Raw genomic sequence first — 19,645 nt, forward strand, 5'->3', positions numbered from 1 at the left:
TGAATCCAGGAGGCAGAGGTTGCAGAGAGCTGAGATTGAGCCACTGTACTCCAGCCTGGGTGACAGAGCAAAACTTCATCTCGAAAAAGATGTATATATATTTATATATAGTTATATATTTTTGTATTATATGTATTATATATGTATATAATATATACATATATATCAGTGTATTTTTTCATGAAACACAAAGAAAAGTAGAGGAACTGGAAGGAAAAAAAGAATAATATCAACAAAAGACACCAAAGTAATTGGGATTAAAAAACTCTTTTGTATCACTTAAGGTTGGTGTCTCTTGTAAAGACCTGGTTTAAGAAAGATAATGTATTGTGAGAACCTGGGCGGTTGAAAAATTAATGCACTTTAAATAATACATCAAGTTTCATGTTTATATTTTACTGTTTGTGGTTGGATATTTCAACTAGTGTTAATCTAGAGCTTAGATTAGAGCTTGCTTGGTCAGTGGGTTAGCTAGCTGTGTGTTTTTCTCACTGCCACATCATAAATTTTAAAATACTGACACTGATTTAAAATGTTATTTTCCTGTATCATTCCTTTACTTAGATTTATCCCTGGGAAAACAACAGACAATGAAAAAAGTCTGTTGAAGTAGGCTACAGAGATATGACAACCAAAGGTAATATATGATCTTTGATTAGGAAAAAAAAACAGCTATGAAGGACATTTGGATAATAAGTGGGGAAAGAAAATAATAATTTATATCATAATATTAATAATACAAGTAGAATGAAATAATATAAAATTTAAATATGGATTATAATTTATTTATATTTGAGGCATAAACATAAATATATATTATATATGTATTATATGTATTTTATATATTATATTACATATGTATTTTATATATAATATATATTACATATGTATTATATATATGTTATATATATATATATATCAGCATATTTTTTCATGAAACACAAAGAAAGGTAGAGGAACCGGAAGAAAAAAAAACAGAATAATATCAAACAAAGGACACCAAACTAATTGGGATTAAAAAACTATTTTGTGTCACTTAAGGTTGGTGTCTCTTGTCTCACTCTGTCACCCAGGCTTGAAAGCAGTGGCACAATCATGGCTCACCACAGCCTCAAACTCCTGGGCTCAAGTGATCCTTCCACCTCAGCCTCCCACACAGCTGGGTCTACAGGCACACGCCAACACACCCAGCAAATTATTTTATTTTTTGTAGAGAGAGGGGTCTCACTTTGGTGCCCAGGCTGGTCTTGAGCTCCTGGCCTCAAGCCATCCTCCCACCGTGGCATCCCAAAGTGCTGGGACTACAGGTGTGAGCCACATGCCAGCCTGGACTGTATTTTAAAATGTAACTATATATAAATAATACTTTGAAAGTTAAATTCCTTGGTTATGATTAATATATTTTGGTTATATTACACGAAAGACACTGGCTTAGGAATTTGGAGGTGAAATGTCACAATGTCTGCAACTTACTTTCAAGTGGTTCACCTTACTTGAGAGAGAGAAAAGAGGCAAAATGTAAAAAAAAAAAAAAAAAAAAAAAGCTAAATACAGTATAATACAACACAAAACAGCATAAGGCCAGATTAAACTTCAAAAAATGATGAATTCAGCATCAAAGAATGAATTGTATTTAAGAAATAAGTTATGCGATGATTGGTTAATTTAAATGGGAATAGCTGGGCAGGGCATCTGGGAAAGGTGTTTGAAGAGGAACAGATCTAGGAGGAGTCCTTCTTTTTGTCTTTTGCCTTTTGTCCTCTTCCTTCCTCCTCACTCTTATCAGAAGGCAGACTAGATAGCTGGATCTGGAATGAGGCAGATGTTGTGCAATCTAGAGGAAGACTAGAGAAAGCTCCATGATCTTGGACCAGAGAGAGCGGAGTGGCCAACCAATAGCAGCAAGCACCTACTCCAGCCTTCTCTGTGTAATAAAAATAAACTCCTACAACAAAAGTTCCCAAATGTTCTCAGTTCATGGCATGCTCAGTGTTTCAGTAAGTTTTTCATGGTACCCCTAGGCCAAAAGAAACACCTACAGCTGCATTTATCAAGTAGTTAGGTATAAACAACTCAATAACATGTATGTACTAACAGCTTACTAGTTGTTTGAAAAAATAATACAAATAAATTAAAAGAAAAACAGTATTTTTATTTCATTCTTAAATAACCCCAAATACTAATGGGATGTGTGTTAAACTCTGCACTCCAATGTTTCTCAAACTTTGGAGTAAGATTGGACACCATCACCCGTTCCACGTTGATTTCACTTAGTATTTGCTCTTTTAAAATTGTTGTAAAATATATACAGCATAAAAGTGATCATCTTAGTCATTTCTAAATGCACAGTTCGGTGGCATTAAGTATATTCACATTATTGTGCAACCATCACCATTACCCATCTCCAAAACTTTTTCATCTTCACCAACTGAAACTCCGTACCCATCAAACGCTAACTCCTCATGTCCCCTTTCCCCCAACTCCCAGCAACCACCATTCTTTCTGACTCTATGAATTTGACCATTCCAGGAACTTCATACAAGAGGAATCATACAATATGTGTCCTTTTGTGACCGGTGCATTTCATTTAACATAATTTCCTCAAAGATCATCCATGTTGTAGCATGTGTCAGAACTTCCTTTCTTTTTCAGGCTGAATAATATTCCATTGTATGTGTGTACCACATTGGGTTGCTTCTTCCTTTTGGCTATCATAAATAATGCTGCCGTGGACATGGGTGTAAAAAGTACTTGCTTCTTCTAAATTACAACCTGAAAACGGAGCTCTCAAAGATATGATGTCACCAAAAGGAACATAGTGCAATTTACTGTTGAAACTGTCAACCTCCTCAACCTAGTAGTTTGACCGGTGTCCAAAGGATACCACATATCCCTGTTTCCTTCTAAATTTAAAATACCCTGTGACTCCCCAAGTTCACAGTGGCACTCCAGTGACCTTAATACACTGTTTGGGAACCACAATCCATGATGTTAAAGCCACTGTTATTTGAGTTTTCAACTGAGCAGAACTCAATTTTTAAATAATATAAACATTAATATCAAATGTATACTTCTCATGAGCTTTCCATCAAAGATTCTTCAGTCTTCAAGTCAGATGCTTGTCTGTGTAGCAATTCTTAGGTAACTTAAATTCTCCGTATACAGCTCTACTGCTTCCCTAAGAGTTGCTATAATCATTTTTAAAGCTTAGAAAATGCCTTTTCTTAGCTACCATGTAAACTGTACCTTGCCCCAAAGCAATGATACTGCTTTGGTTAAAATTTATGTGTCAAATTGACTGGGCCACTTGGTGCCCCTATATTAGGTCCAACACTACTCTGGGCATTTCTATGAGAGTGCTTTTGGGTGAGATTAACATTTAGTCAGTACACTGAGTAAAGCATATTGCACTCCCTAATGTGGGTGATTCTCAGCCAATCAGTTGAAGTCCTGAATAGAATAAGGTTGACCCTTGCCCCCAACAAGAGAAAATTCTTCCTGCCTGATTGCCTTCCAACTGGGACACTGGTTTTTTTCTTGCCTTTGAATTCAAACTGAAACATCAGCTCTTCCTGGATCTTCAGCCTGCCAGCCTTCAGACAGGGACTATATCATGGGTTCTGCTGGTTCTCAGGCCTTCAGACTCAGACTGCAATGAAACCATTGGCTCCCCTGGGTCCCCAACTGACTGACTCTCCCTGTAGATCATGGAACTTGCCACTCTCCATAATCCCAAGGGCCAATTTCTTATAACAAATTTCTTTATATATACATATACACACACACACACACACACACACAAATATACACATGTAGATATGTATCCTATTCATCTATTTCTCTGGAAAACCCTAATTAATAAACCCACAAGAGTCCCATGTTCCATCAGTGTCCTCAAAATGGATCCAAACTCCTTGGCACATCATTCATGGCCCTTCCTCTGGCTTCTGCTGATTCCTCTCCAGCTTCATCTCTTACCAGGGTTTTCTGTACCCCTGTCCATGTGGAACCAAGTGGAAGTCCATGAAATGCACCAGGATTTCTCCCCTCCAGGTTTTGAGTGCATTTTTCTCCCTTCCCAGAATAAGTTCCAGACAACCCCCCCCAATTTACACATATGCGTGCTCACACACACACACATACACATACACATACACACACACACAGGACATGCACTTTGCATGATTGCAAAGCTAGCTCTTCCCCTTCCAATTATCTGCCTATATAGCACAGGCCAGAAACCCTTCTATGTGGCCATATCAATCTGAGTGTATCCCTACTGGAGTCCTTACTGTGCTGTTTTGTTTGTTTTTGTTTTTGTTTTGAGATGGAGTCTTGCTCTGTTGCCCAGGCTGGAGTACAATCTCTGCTCACTGCAACCTCTGCCTCCCGGGCTCAAGCAATTCTCCTGCCTCAGCCTCCCGAATAGCTGGAATTACAGGTACCCACCACCACACCCGGCTCATTTTTGTATTTTTGGTAGAGGTGGGGTTTCACCATGTTGGCCAGGCTGGCTTCAAACTCCTGACTTCAAATGATCTGCCCGCCTCAGCCTCCCAAACTGCTGGGATTACAAGCGTGAGCCATCGCACCCACCTACTGTGTTGTATTTTAACTGGCCATTTATTTGTATGAATTATCCAACTCCTTGAGGGAAAGGACTATGCTTTATTAGCTATTGCATCTCCAGAACAGTGGCTCACCCACAATATATGCTCAATAATTATTTGTAGAGTAAATGATCAAAATTCAAACAATCCTAAATCACCACCCTCAACCAGTTATTGGCTCAGTATAGGAACTGTCAACCAAGACCTGGAAGAAATGATACATTCAGACACTTCTCGTACCATCTAGACCACTGATGGTATTTAAGCTCCAAAGCTAGAGGTGATAATAATACAGCTGTCGTCCACCCATCATTTGTGCCTATGCATGTCCCAACCATGCAGATCCAGGAGGAACACTGCAAGCTAGGAAGCTGAGCAAGGAAACAAAAAGCAACAGGGAAAGGAATCAGGAAGCAGCACTACTTCTGACAGGCATTTCAAGGTATATTGACCCTGAGAATTCACTAGCCCTTAAGCACGTGAGGTTTTTTAAAAACATGGCTTTAATTACAGCCACTTCTGACTGCCATCAAAGTTAGTATTCCCAAGCTCCTTACTGGCTGGTGCCTCTGAAGTTACTTACTCTTTCTAGACCTTAGTTTGCTTATCAGTTAAATAACCATAGCATACAACTCAGTGCTGTTTGAGGAATAACTGAGACTATGTATTGGAAAGCACTTAACACGGTGCCTGACATATGCTGTTATGATACAATAAAGGCAAGTTATTAATATTATCACCATTATTATTGTCAGTCAAGATTGCAAACATAAGTACATATAAAAGCAAGCTACAGTTCACTAGTCAAGCATGAGCTAAAAGGTTTTACCGGGCCTCAGCCCCTGAAAATCTAAACACCTAAATTTAACATGAGGGAACTTAGCTTGCCACACCATGGACATAGCAACCCGACAATGAGAAACCTATTTTGGATGTAGCCCCAGGAAAACTTTTTCTCATACTTATACTAAATATCAGTACCTCTAAGAAATAAAATGATTCAAAACTAATCTAGACCAAAAAAAAAAAAGAAGAAGAAGAAGAAGAAGAAAAATAAATAAATTAAGGCTGGGCACGGTGGCTCACGCCTGTAACCCTAGCACTTTGGGAGGCCAAAGCGGGCAGATCACTTGAGCTCAGGAGTTGGAGATCAGCCTGGGCAATATAATGAAATCCTGTCTCAAAAAAAAAAAAAAAAATTAGCCAGGCCTGGTGGCATGCACCTGTGGTCCCAGCTACTTGGGGGACTGAAGCAGGAGGATCACTTGAACCCAGGAGGATGAGGCTGCAGTGAGGCCAAGATCATGCCACTGTACTCCAGCCTGGGTGACAAAGTGAGATCCTATCTCAAAAAATTAATTAACTTAAAAGGCGCATGTATGTTTAGTGCTATTGTTTTTTTAAAACCTGCCCATTTACACCAATTTCTCCAAACACAGAAATACACTGACACTAAAACAAACAACTTTTTGGCTACTTGCCTGATAGGAATCATTATTCATCTTAATTAACTGAATGAGTGGCTATTCTGAAGGTTGCTAGTAATTCTATTTGGTGGTGTAAGCATTTTTAACATAAACATTTAAGACGGAATGCTAAAACTACCTTAAGGAATATATAATTGTGCAATTTTATACAGCAAAGCTATATTTCACGTGGGGTACATGCTCTTTCTCTAAATATATACGTCATCTACAATATAACCTCATTAATTCAACATCAATTTCTAGAAATAGTGTGTCATTCAAATAACTTGCTATTCACCAACAATTATTCTTTAATTTAAAATATATGGTAATTCAAACGCTACTGAATTAAAAGCACATTCTCTCTGCACTTCAAATTGACCAGGTTTTCTAGTTCTCCACAAGCACAAAATACATCTTTTCATTATTCCCTTCTAGTTTGCTTCCCTCTTGCTGTATTATAAAAATTATAGGTTTTGCTCTTAAAGTAATTTTTCTTATCACTGATATGTACTGATTCTTCATTTTATTGGCTATGAAAATGTCTCCCTTTTTTATCATTTTCCTTCTACACTGAACTTTTAGCACTGGCATAAAGACAGTTCCAGTCACTCTTCTTGTCCATGGCCTGGAGCATTCAGCCCCCAGGGAACCAGGACAGAGCCACATGTAACTGGAGGGCAGAATCTTGCTAAACCAGCATTTACCCTTCCACCACAACCACCCAGCCTGCCTCCCTATTTCTTATCTTTTTATCTTACTGTTACTCTGTTTCACAGTCCCAGGAGATGTCTCATACTCAGCATTTACCACTGTGGTCCCTTCCCCTTCAATACATACACACCCACTCCCTTACTGAGCAAGCTATATATCATTATGAGACCATCGACTTTGACCCTGACACTGAATCATGTATTTTTCCATAGGATTTGCTGGCAGAAAATGGGATGGGGGAGAAAAAAATTGTTTCCATTTTTAAAAGGTCCCAGAAAAACAATCCTACCTTTCCCAGGATTTGGAGGAAAAGGGCTTCCAAACTCCTGCTGCTTTGGCTTTAAAGTATGTGACCCTGACATGCCTCCAGCCTGGGTGACCTGGAATCGCAGCTTCCCATTGGTGAGCATTTGTCTCCTGGGGCTTAAGGCAGGCAGATGAATGGGGCTCTCAGCCACGTTGTTCTGAGGAGCCATCCCTCCTCCTGAGGGCATCTTGAGATGGAGGTTGTTAGCAAGGCTTCCCATAGTGGAGCTTGATGTGCTGCCACAGGGCGAGGGGCCAGGAGTCCCGGAGTGGGCTCGGATGGCAGGAATGTGGTGGCCACTGACCATCCTAGGCCCCTGTGGGGTTCCCGATGTCCGGTGGAGACTCATGCTGCATGATCTTCCATTCATTCTGAAAAACCTGTGGCCAAGATGGTCAAATATCCAATGTCACTAATGACTCCTTTCAGGCAAAGTCCAATAAGTTATCCATGGTGTGGGTTATAAGCCTGTTTAAAAAAATAAATGCAGGCATTTTTAAAAGCAAAAATGAAAATAAGATACGGTGAGTTTTTCAACCTGTATATCATTCATACCAGGAAGAAAAGAAGCACTCTTAGCAAGATGGCCTTTTATGTAGAACAGGGTCCTCAAATACATGGCTCATTGGCAGGCACTCTCCCCTTCTGCATTCACGGTGGACACGGATTATGGATCACTGCATTGTTTTGTTTGCCACTGAGCCCTTCTCAATACAGCGCTCTTGGCAACTATAACAATCTACTGGTGCCAGCTTGCAAAACAAAATTTATTTTGCTCCCTAGAGGATCTTTCCATACTAGTTCATTTTTGCTACAGCAGGTCTTGGGAAACCCAAAAGCACCACCTACATGAGCTGTGAGACCAATGCTTCAAATTTCCAGTAAACAACCACAAAGCAGACATGGCTTCTAAATGAGACTATGGGGACACTAAACCATCTCTGATTTTCACTTTAAGAGCTATCTTTTCATAGTCCCTAGATTCGAAAAAGATAAACACCTAGGCCTGGGAATACCACAAAATTTTCATATATCCATATATTCAAATATACATGGCAGCATTAGGGTATTGGTTCTATAATGATCCTGAGTTATGGAGATTGGAAGAGAATCAACACCACGATACTGTAACCTTCTATTAAAATCCCAGAAAAGAGAAGGGGTGTGCAAAACACCATACGGGTAGCATAAGGAGAGAATGTCCCTTCTAAAAGCGACCTGTCCGGTATGTACATGATGCATGACACTCAGTAAATCTACCATAGTTCCATAAAGCTTCCTAACATTAAGGAAGCAGAACGAGAACCAAGAGAAGTACTGAACATGATAGCAGGATGTCATCACCCACCCACGTGATGACGCTGGGTTGTAAATTACTGAAGAAGGCCCTTCCCTCCCTTGACCAGTAGCTCCCCAAAATGTATGCAATGAGGTAGTAAAGTGCCATGGTTGTGCCACTACGCCAAATGTATTATAGACACTGTCACAATCTGTCTTTTAGAGATGACAGTCATGGAAAGAAGCCAAAGCTCGACAAACACAGGAAATAAGGACTGGGTACAAAGCAGGAGTGACCAGATATCCTCAAATGGATGATTCTTACTTTTTGTGTATGATCCACTCAAAGTGTTGAACAAACATTTTTCAACTCAACTTCCAAATAAATTACTCCATAAATAATCGAGAAAAGGCTATCAAGGAGAAAAACTTTTTGTGAAAAGTTTATTTTTCTTTTTATTTTTAGAAAATCAAAAATAAAATATCTAATTTTAACTCCAGCACTATGCCTTCTGCAAAGTTTCCTGTGTGTGTCTATGTTGAGGAAATTCAAAAGTAATTCACAATACAAAATTTAGAATGTTTTCTTCATTCTTAGTAATTCTCTATTTTCACTAAGAATTACATCAGTTTGTGACATTTAATACTATCATGCCATCTAGTCCTGGAAAACACTCAACCATATTCCTCTAGGTCAGGTCTCACTCCTGCCCTCTTCTCCCATGAGTACAAAGCAGGAGTGACCAGATAACCTCAATTCTTACATTGGAAAAATTCCAATGCTTTTTATGGTACATTCATGTAGAACTCCTGTGTGTCACCAGTCAGTATGCTGATCCATTCATTGGTAGATCATGAGCAATAGCCATTTAATGTCTCTGTACTTTGCCAGATAAAATTGGCCATCTATTTTCCTCTCATTGATAAAATAGTGTTTTCTGGCCACTCTGAACCCTGCAGAAGAAAGCACTTATTCAGCAGAAACGCCCCCCCCCCCCCCCCGCCAAAAAAAGGCAAAAGAAATATGTCATATTAGCCAATTTTTTTAAATAAAGAATTGTTCAACATGACTGGAAATATGAGTCAGTAAGACCACGGTCCAAGTGACAAGTGTCTGCAGATTTTCAGACTGTGCCCATTTCCAGGTTTTTAAAAATAAGGGAGTCATTTTTTGGCAGCAAGATCATATACGAGCAGGAATTCTCATCAAAAACCTGGATAAAAACACATAAGGAGGTACTTAGCATTAGGCATGATCATTAAGAAGGTGAGTTTGCAAGAAGGAAAAATAATTAGAGCACTGAGAACTTAATTAAGTATCAGGCATTCACACCTGCCTGTCTTGCAATGAATATTTATTTTATTTTTTTTTTATAAACTACACTCCTGTTTTAAATAGTTTTAGGTTGAAAGTAAGAACAACAACAAAATGTACTTAAATTTTATTACTAAGAAAGCAACAGCCAGAAAGTAAAGTGATTAATACCATAAAGAAAAACCAACAGGCCAATGGCATGTGAGCTGAGCAAAACCAGCCTCAAGACAAAAATAAAAGAAACTAAACATGAAAATATGGCTAATATTCCACTTTTCACATTAATTATGCCAACAGATTTCTCAAACATTAGATATTAGAATGTAAAAATAAATTTCATCTATTTATATAATATTTTGCATACTTTTTAGCTAGGCCACATGATCAAGATATAATTCTAAGGCACCTGGTAAGAAAAAAGGGATAAAATGCTATTATAACTTTTAAGAAAGGCCCTCATAGAGTCTGAGTGAAATGGCACTCAAAAAGTCAAGATACCCGGGTTCTACTTCTGACAAATCATTTATAACTTCTCTGGACTTACAGTTTTTCATCCATAAAAGTTTGAGGAATTTGGATCTATTCACTATGGTCTCTTGAAATTCTGTTATTCCAGGCAATTTAGAAAAGAAAGACTATCAAGAACACCCATTTGCTATACTCAAGAATAAATATGTAGATTTTATACTTATGGCACTTAAATCTGGAGGGTAGACATGGAAGCAAAAAACAATAGCATTCTCTACTACCCCCATCAAAGTGAAAGCTGATACAAAGGCTTGCCCATCAGCAGTGCGTCTATGGCAATGCTAACCATGAAGAATACATTTTGTCAAAAAGGTAAAATCACAACTAATCAGTGTCAAAAACTTAACTGATGGGATTCCATTGGAAGAGCACCTTTCTAGTTAAAAATCCAATCACAATATTCTAGTCAGCATTTTCTCCTCTGTTCTCCATCCAACTACTCTCCCCCAGGCTACCAACAACAAAAACAAAAGAAACAAGAAGAAGAAAAAGCAAGGAGCATCCAGAGGTAAAAATTTAGGATATTTTGGATCTGACATAGTGACATATTTAGAGTTTTAATACTACATTGGTTCCTACAATGAAAATGTTAATTCTGCTAACATGAGTCAGCATGAAAGTTAATAAATCTTTCCTTTTGACCACTTTCAAACTCTTCGAACACACTTCTGTAAATCAGGTCAGAGAGAAAATTACTTAACCCCTAAGGAAACTAAGGCACAAAACCATTTAGTAATTCCATGAGTTTTCTGAAAAAGCATGACTTCAATCAAAATATAAAATCATGACTCTACCTTCTACCCAAGGCTCCAGGCACTGCTTGTCATGGATTAAAAGATTAAACAAACGAAAAGCAATGTTAACTCATCCATTCCAGAAAATTTCAAGAACATGACTTCCATAATGCCTATTTACAGCCAAAGGCCCTTTCTTAGTAAATATCATTAATAGACTCATCTAGAGTCATAATTCATCTGATGAGCCAGTTAATTATTAATTTTCATACATCATTTCATTTCCTTAGGCTACATTTAGCCTTTGTTACATTTTCCATTTCTTATGCCACAAGCACTTCTTACTCTGCATAGAAAACCCGATAATGAGGCACAAAATACTGGCCAGCAAACAAACTGCTTCTGACTCTACTTCTTATATATCTGTCTAAGCTATCTACAATAAGAGTTTTTATTGATCCTTTTTATTTTTTCCCTTCGGGTTCATGACTGTATAATTTCATTAATGCCACCTTTTCAACATCGCTGCCTTGATTGTTAATAGGCCCGTGCTATTCCCATGGGCTTCTCTTGTTACAGCTTTTGTAGCCAGAAGAATATAGAAATGAAAAGCCTATTGATAGATAATATAAGTTATTCTCATGCACGGCTGCAGTGTGAAGCACATTTTGCAATTCAATCAAGGACAGATAGAGCTGAATGTTCTTAGATCCTAGGAGTTCATTTAAATAAGCAGAATGTACCTTGTCCTAACACAGGTGACTGACTCCTCAGAAAAGATTGTATAAACAAAAACCAATCATGTAAGTCATTTTATTGGCAACAATATAAACACAGCTATATTAGATGTCACCAATAAATCAAAATTATTCTTGTCTGCAATTTTAACAAGAGGAAAGTGCAAACATGTGCCTGTGAAACTGGAGGATATTATAGAGGAAATATATTGGATGTGTACAATATTATTTCTCCAAATTGAAACTGGAGGATACTATATCATGATATGATAACCCATAACAAGGTAGAGTTTGATCATTTCTGTGGTTCCATAACTTTATTCATGAAACTAACAAATTCATAGAATTTACAACGGAAGTTACACAGAAACATAACTGAGATAATTCCTCATTATTGAAATGTGGAGGAGAAAGTTAGGGAGGTTACACCTAATAACTAGTATGTGCAGACCTATTCACTTGGGTATTCCCAAGGCCTAACGTTGTAATTCTAAGAAAATGAATATATTTATTCTGAACACCAAGATGTACAAATGTTACTTAAGCAATATAATCACCAACAAGATGAAATAAAAGAGGTTTCACTTATGAGTTATACCAATTGAAAAATATGAATACAATTTAGTGTTCTCTGCAGAGATTCTTCAAGACCATTCTTCCAAAGACCACTCAGAAAAGATAATGTAATGAACATGAGGGAGCTCACCTAATAGAAACTCTGACTTTGTTTTATCTGTGAATTCAAACCCTTTGCTATTTAATTAGAGATATACATGTTTTAACTTTTCATTTTTATATTTTATAAAATGTTCTCAAAAATTAAAATAATCTTTTCTAAGTTTATAGAGTGAAAGGACTGGCCATATCACTTTAAATTTAAATTAATGGCTATGACATTCAAAATATGAGTAGTAAATACGAACAGGACGCAGAGGAAAGAAAGAAAGGAGAGAAAAGGAAGGGAGTAGGAAAAAAAGAATGACCACATCCAATTCAGGAATTTATACTCTTAGTCAATTCTCATTTAAAAAATCAGAAGCAGCATTGAGAGCCTTCCATACAATGATAGCGGCTACAGATTGCCGAAGGAAATTCAGGACCTTCAGGAATATACTGCTGGAGGGCAGTATTAAAAGTTCAATAACCTCTCTTAGAATCTACTTTCCACTCTTCAGTGCATCTATATAACTTTCATATCCTCCTAGTTTACTAAATGTCACTACTTTCAGTAGTAATTACTTAGAAGTGTTTCATTTACTTTGCCCCAGTCATTAACTCATCAATGAGTACAGAAAGGTCTAGAGAACCATGGTCCTACCAAAAATGGCAAGGGAGAAGAGGAAAATTAGGGATTTTCTCGGTCAGCTATAAGAAATCACACAAAATGAAAATGAACTTGGAACCAAAAAGATTTTTAAGAAAAACATAAATAGGTTCAGAAAGTACCATGTCTTGGACCCATAGACTATAAGTTCCTACATCTACGTTCAGTGTTCATTTTAAAGTAGTGTTTTTCAAACTGGATTGCAATTCACTGGTGGTCCATGAAATTAATTATTCAACAGAGAAAGCATTATTTAATGAAATAGGACTACTAGAATAAAATAGAAGCTATTGGAGTACATCAAATGTATTAATGGTGAAGTATCTGTTTTACTTCAGTTATTTGTAGGTATACCTATCTGCCCATTTGTATGCATACACGTCTTCTGGGTAAGACAAAAAATAAATTGTAGGGTGAGTCACAGTCAAAACAGCATAAAAGTCACTGTTAAAAAGCAGTGGACTATTTGGACTATTTGTCTACCCAAGTACTTACCAAGAACAGCTGGAGGTAGTTGAATAGTCAAAGTAAAATAAATAATAAAATATAGCTGGAATGAAGAACAGAAAAGATTTAAGGGTTTGACATTTTTGGCTTTATAAAACATAAGGATTCAATGATACAAACCTTCATTCCTACCACTGCTATCTTTCACTGTGCAGTAAATATCAATTGATCAATTGTGCTCAATAAGTAATAATTGATCAACCAACTGACAGAATCAGGATCAAAATTACCGAAAATTTTGGATCTTCTTCATTGCAGTGGACAGGTAACTTTCCCTGGAATAAAACCCCCTCTTACACTACTAAAGTAGGTAAAGTTTAAATTAACACACAATGTCTTTGAGAACTGAGTCTTTCAAAATGTGTTCTTAATATGAGTTAGCCATGAGATTCTGAAAAGAGGAATGTGAAATGGAAAAATGAACACATTCCCGATGATGTCACTGTGAATTAATTACCTGAATTGCAAAGAGTGAATAGCACATGGCCAGGGTTTGAGACACAAAGGCTTCTTCTTCAGAAATATAAAAGTAAAATAACTGGCTGGAGATTTTTCTTTCAAGGAAAAAAAAAAAAAAGCCCATCCTCACACAAGAGGGTACATAAGGAATAAAATGTGGCAAATGAAAAAAGCATTCATTATCCTTTAGTCTGTATAACTAACTACTCAGTCCACATGACTAGGTATTTGCAAGGCTAAAGATCACAATCCTTTAAAAAGGGTAACAAACATTTATCTATGGAAGATTCTAGAAATAAAATTTATCACTCCCTAAACCAAATACTCAGGCATCTTATTGTGTTCCCATCACATACGTAACTGAGTGATTTTTTTCCTTCAGCATAGTTATTGCATAAAAGTGACCAATGTAACTATTTCTGGCTGTTGGTAGACAGCAGTTTTACAGAAGTTAAATTATGTTCACTGACATCACTGCGGAAGTATGAACGTCCACAACAATGACTAGGCCCTTAACCAACATGACAACATATTTATTAAAAAGATTTTTTGAAAACCTCTGTGAATGACTCAGCCAAGTTACAGACAGAAGTGGAATCTATCGGTCATGCTGAAAAGGTTGGGAAAACATTAATCAATTTCTTCACACACAAGAATAACAAGAATTCATAACTAGCCCTAGCATCTGGTTGGTTTTCTGTGTACAATATTCAGCAGGCCTACAAAAGAAATTTGATGGAGTTGGCTTAGAACTTTAGAAATCACTGATATTCAGAAAGTCTGATCTCCTTATCATGGAGCATAGGACAGGTTATGATCTTGCACTGTGACATCATCTGCCCATCTGCAGTTCAGCAAGGCTTGCTGCACCTGAAGGAACGTGCAGTCATTCTTGTTCCTGGCTTTGAAGAGATCACGTCAGACAAGGCTGGCCCCACCAGCTTTCCTTGACTCAAGTCTGCCCTCAGCTACTGAGAACCTCATAATTCAAGTTTTACAAATTCCTTGATTTTCTTCCCAAAGTGGAACATGATTGCATCTTTGTTTCTGTTAATTCTACAAATTGCCTTAGAGTCCAGCTAGATGGTCTTTCCCCTCCTCCTTTATTTTGCTTTCTTTTCCCCCAAATCCAGATCCTACTTACCCTCTAAGCCCACTCCAAATACCCACTTTAGGCCCTCCTTGATCCTTTTTTAGTCTCTACAAATCTGACCTGTAAAATGGGGATAATGTAATGCTACTGTGCATAGTTCATAACATTACAGAATAGCAGGCCAGACACGGTGGCTCACACCTGTAATCCCAGCATTTTGGGAGGCCAAGGTAGGTGGATCACCTGAGGTCAGGAGTTCCAGACCAGCCTGACCAACATGGTGAAATCCCCATCTCTACTAAAAATACAAAATTAGCCGGGCATGGTGGCACATGGCTGTAATCCCAACTACTTGGGAGGCTGGGGCAGGAGAATCACTTGAACCCGGGAGGGGGAGGTTGCAGTAAGCCGAGATTGTGCCATTGTACTACAGCTTGGGCAGCAAGAGTGAAACTATGTCTCAAAAAAAAAAAAAAATTACAGAATAATAAATGAGAATCCACATCACATGCTTAGCACACTGTTCAGTACACGAAAGGACCCAATAAATGTTATTTTACTCTACACACCTCTTTCAACATTCATAACTTTCTACACTGCATTACAGTTATTTGCCCGTTTTTCATTTCCCTGTCTAAATTCTAATTTTGTTGAGTTCTGGGGTTACAGATAATTTATCTTTGAGCTTTCCCCAGTCCTTACATGCACATAGATTGTTTTACACCTATATTTTGATTTTTCACCATACATTTATCATATATTTATGCTACATCTATATATTCACATACATTTATTCTATTTACATTGTTCATTCTGTACACTGATATTTCATACTGAAAAACGTGGCATAAGTGAAATACACAATTATACCCCACATCTATAATTTATTGCCTGAATAAATACAAGTGAGGTGTGACCATAATCATGAATCCCATGGCTTATGGAACCAGTTTAATTACAGTTGCAAGTTTCCTAGTCTATTCCTTTCTCTACTAGGAAAAAGTAGCACAAAAATTCTATTCCACTTTTCTGGGTAGGCATTTTATTCTTGCCTTTATCTTGGCCTACTGGTTAACAATGAAAAATCCCAGCTAAAAGTTGCAAATGAACAGTTCAGTACTGAAACCAGGCACTTTTTTTTATTATTATTATGGGGGTTGCTGCCCCTCACCAAGGGACTGTGATATACACTCTGGGTTGCCTTAGTGGAAGGAACTCCTCTGAATTTTCCTGCTCACCTACACTGGTGTCACATTAAACATTTCACTTGTGTCTGTTTGGTCTCCCTAACCAGACTGTCATCAGAATATAAATATGGCTTCAGTTTGGTTAGTGTTTTCCCTTAATTCTATCATATTAAGTAATGCCTCACTAATTTCTGCAAGCCAGACTGTTTCCATCATCTTTAAAGGGGGAGTCCAAATTATTTGACCTAATAAAAGGTTGTTGTGTTGAGCGAAAGAAGCCAGACCCAAGAGTGCATATTGAATTATTCCATTTACATAAGATATTTTTTAAAAAACAGACAAAACTAATCTATCTGCTAGAAACCAGGGCAGTGGTTACCTTAGGCAGAGGTGGTAACTGGAATGGAGTGTGAGAGATGTTTCTGGTGTGTTGATAATGCTCTGTTTCTTGATCTGGAGGCTAGTTATGTGGGTGTGTTCCACTTGCAAAAAAATGCATCAAGCTTAAGATAAGTGTGCTTTTCCATAAGGATATCTTATTTTATCTCAATAGAAAATTTGGCTTTTGTGTCAACTCTGCCTTAAGTAAGTGGGAAACTACAAAAGCTGGGGACTTGGGCATCTTTTAATCAAACTATGTATCAATGTCATTTCAAAGGTTTTGTTATGTGTGATCTTCCTTGAATGAGAATGGCAACAAGTTTTTTTAATCACAGATTTCCTATGTGTCTTTTTTCTGCAGTCCTGATACAGTCTATGAACCAACCAAACTTAGGGAAAAGTAAAACAGTTAAGTCCTGTATTTCCACCTTATTTACAATATAATGCCCCCTACAGAAAATAATAATCACAGAAACACAGAAAATGACTTCTCCAGAGATGAGAAATGTGCACGTGATGCCGCTTTCTCAGTTATCTCCTTCCACAAGTACATCTTCTATAATCTGGGAGAAGAGTAAATTAACACTCCAACTCCAAAGATCAATAATTATGATATGAGAGAGACAACTGTGGAAAGAATAAACGTCCTTGGGCTTAATTTACTAGGAGGAAAGAACAGTCAGAGAGAAAAAAAAAAAAAAGACCGAGAACACTGAGCTCTCTTCTGAAATGGCAGAAAGACCACTTTCTCCTGCATAAATGAAGGCAGGGCTGATACAAAACATTATCTGGCTATTATTTAACCTCCCCTACCCAGCCTATTTTAGCTCAGTAGGAATTTCACCCACTAGGTGGACCTTGGAGTTCATCCACCACCCCAATAAAGATTGTATTATTTGAAGCAATGATCACTTCTTCCAAGCAAACCAACAAACCCTAGGTATTCAACCTCTGATAACCTGCCTACTACTAAAGAACTTCAGTGGAATTAGGGGATTAAAGATGCTGTCCCCAAACTGGCCTAAGGTGACTCAAGGGGAGAAGTTAACAGCAGCAGTTAAATTGATCTACTCATAGTCAAGGATTACTCAGTCTTCTGGGCAAGAAAAGAAAGCAATTAACAGAAAGGAAATTAAAAGAAAGGAAAGGTGTTTTGAAAACAGTGGAAAAAATGCCCCCTACCCTTCCTCTCAAAAGTAATGTCAGAGCTAGTCCGGCTGCACAGAAAACTAGTGAAAATATATGAAAACTGCAGTACGGTTATAGATGATCCTTACACTTTAGCTTGTTCTCAATTGAAAAAAAAAAAAAAAGGCACATAATGTAACACTCTCCTGTCTAAATTGCTTCAAACTTTCTCAAAACGACCTTCATTGTGATGGATTCTTTTTCTGCAAACCTTTGCAGGTTGCACCTGCTTCACACAGAACCACTGGAAGCAAACTAGGAGGAGACAGAAGAAACAGGAAGGTTTAAACCAACACAAATCGATTTTGTACCAAAAAAAAAAAAAAAAAAAAAAAAAAAAAAGGTTTAGTCTAAAAAGGGAGGGCCAGTGAGAAACAAGACAGAGGGGGAAACAGACACGTCTGGCTAACTCCCAAGGTAGAAATCATGACTCATCAAAGCTTTCAGAAGGGACAGAACCAGACTTTGCATTTGTCTTGAGTTCATCTTCAAGCCAAGAAATGGTCTCTTAACTGGTAACAGAACTTTAAGGGTTTGTCCTGGGTCTGTAACAGCTGGCTGTGAGGTCTTGGGCAAAACCTTTAACGTCTCTGAGGCTCGGTTTCCTCATCAGTAGGTGACTACAAGGTCCACTCTAGCTTTAATAGTCTATCCTTGAGATTCCCGGTCCCACACTAACGGGAACTGGTCCACTGGGGGGAGCTGCAGAACTTCCTTCTTCTCACAAACTCCAGGGCCCCGGGGCCCCAACTCTCAGGAGATGCTTAAGTCCTGGAGGAAGGTGGTTCTGCCGGTTCGGAGAGAGGGTGCAAGAGCAACCCTCTCTGTGAAACGGGGCCGCGACTGCACGAGTGCTGTCTCTACGGACCCTGCTCCTTGCGATTCCGGAAGTAGCTCCCTACCCCTGCCCCGGGTTTAGATGCTCCAGAGATGAGGGCCAAGCTTATACCAGGGCAGACTAGCGGGGCGCTCAAGGAGGCACACAGAGCAGGGGGACGGAGACCTCAGTCCTCGAGACCGCTCCTGCCAAGAGGAGGGCAGGAGAAGTCGGGAGAGGTGCCGGGAGGCCGCCAGGCGGGGGAGAGGCGCGTGGGACAAGGCAGGAGGAGGGCAGCCCTTATCGGTTCCCTATCCCACTAGCTTCGCTGCCGGGGTCGGAAATCCAGGTTCCTTGGCGCGGAACTAGGGGCGGGTCCGGAGGCGGAGGCGACAGCGCCCGGCGCGGTGCGCGCGGCTGCGACCCCGTCACTCCCCCGCCGCCTCCGCCCCTAACCCTCGGCCCTGTGCGCCAGCGAGCGAGCGAACGCAGCAAAACAAAACAAACTAGTGCCGGCTTCCTGTTGTGCAACCCGCTCCTGAGTTAAGTCGGGGGCCGAAAGGGCGCCGCGGCTGGGAAGCCCGGGCGGCGGGGACCCGCGCGCGCTGCCCTGCCCGGCCGGAGCCTGTAGCCCGGAGTAGCCATGGCCGGGCTCGCAGCCCCCGCACGCTGGCCACCGGCCCCCGCCACGCCAGTGTCCTAAGCCTGTGGTTTCCCTTCGCTTCTCACCTCCCAAACACCTCCAACAAGTCGGAGGGCGCGAACACGGAGCCAGAAACCCTTCCCCAAAGTTTCTCCCGCCAGGTACCTAATTGAATCATCCATAGGATGACAAATCAGCCAGGGCCAAGATTTCCAGACACTTGGGTGACTTTCTTGTCCCCGAGGTGACTTGTCAGCTCCAGTGAGTAACTTGGAACTGTCGCTCGGGGCAAGGTGTGTGTCTAGGAGAGAGCCGGCAGCTCACTCACGCTTTCCAGAGAGCGACCAGGGCCGACTT

At 39.2% G+C, this 19,645-nt stretch overlaps 1 protein-coding gene across 4 annotated transcripts in view; it reads right to left on the reverse strand.

The window, feature by feature from the left end:
* GLIS3 (GLIS family zinc finger 3) overlaps nt 1-19,645 on the reverse strand; it is a 482,116-nt gene that overhangs the window by 460,961 nt on the left and 1,510 nt on the right. Inside the window, exons 1-2 of one of the 4 annotated variants that reach the window (XM_073021550.1) lie at nt 13,509-18,152; nt 7,080-7,565 (exon numbers count right to left, since the gene is read on the reverse strand). The exons of 1 other annotated variant lie outside the window; for it this stretch is intronic. In XM_073021550.1, coding sequence (XP_072877651.1) covers nt 7,080-7,467 — 388 coding nt within the window. In that variant the 5' untranslated portion in view covers nt 7,468-7,565; nt 13,509-18,152. Of the gene's footprint in view, nt 1-7,079; nt 7,566-13,508; nt 18,153-19,645 lie in introns of those variants that run through there. 2 more of the 4 variants (XM_037997443.2, XM_007969360.3) reach the window with 2 other exon arrangements.

This window comes from Chlorocebus sabaeus, chromosome 12 (genome assembly GCF_047675955.1).
Source record: "Chlorocebus sabaeus isolate Y175 chromosome 12, mChlSab1.0.hap1, whole genome shotgun sequence".
Lineage (NCBI taxonomy): Eukaryota > Metazoa > Chordata > Mammalia > Primates > Cercopithecidae > Chlorocebus > Chlorocebus sabaeus.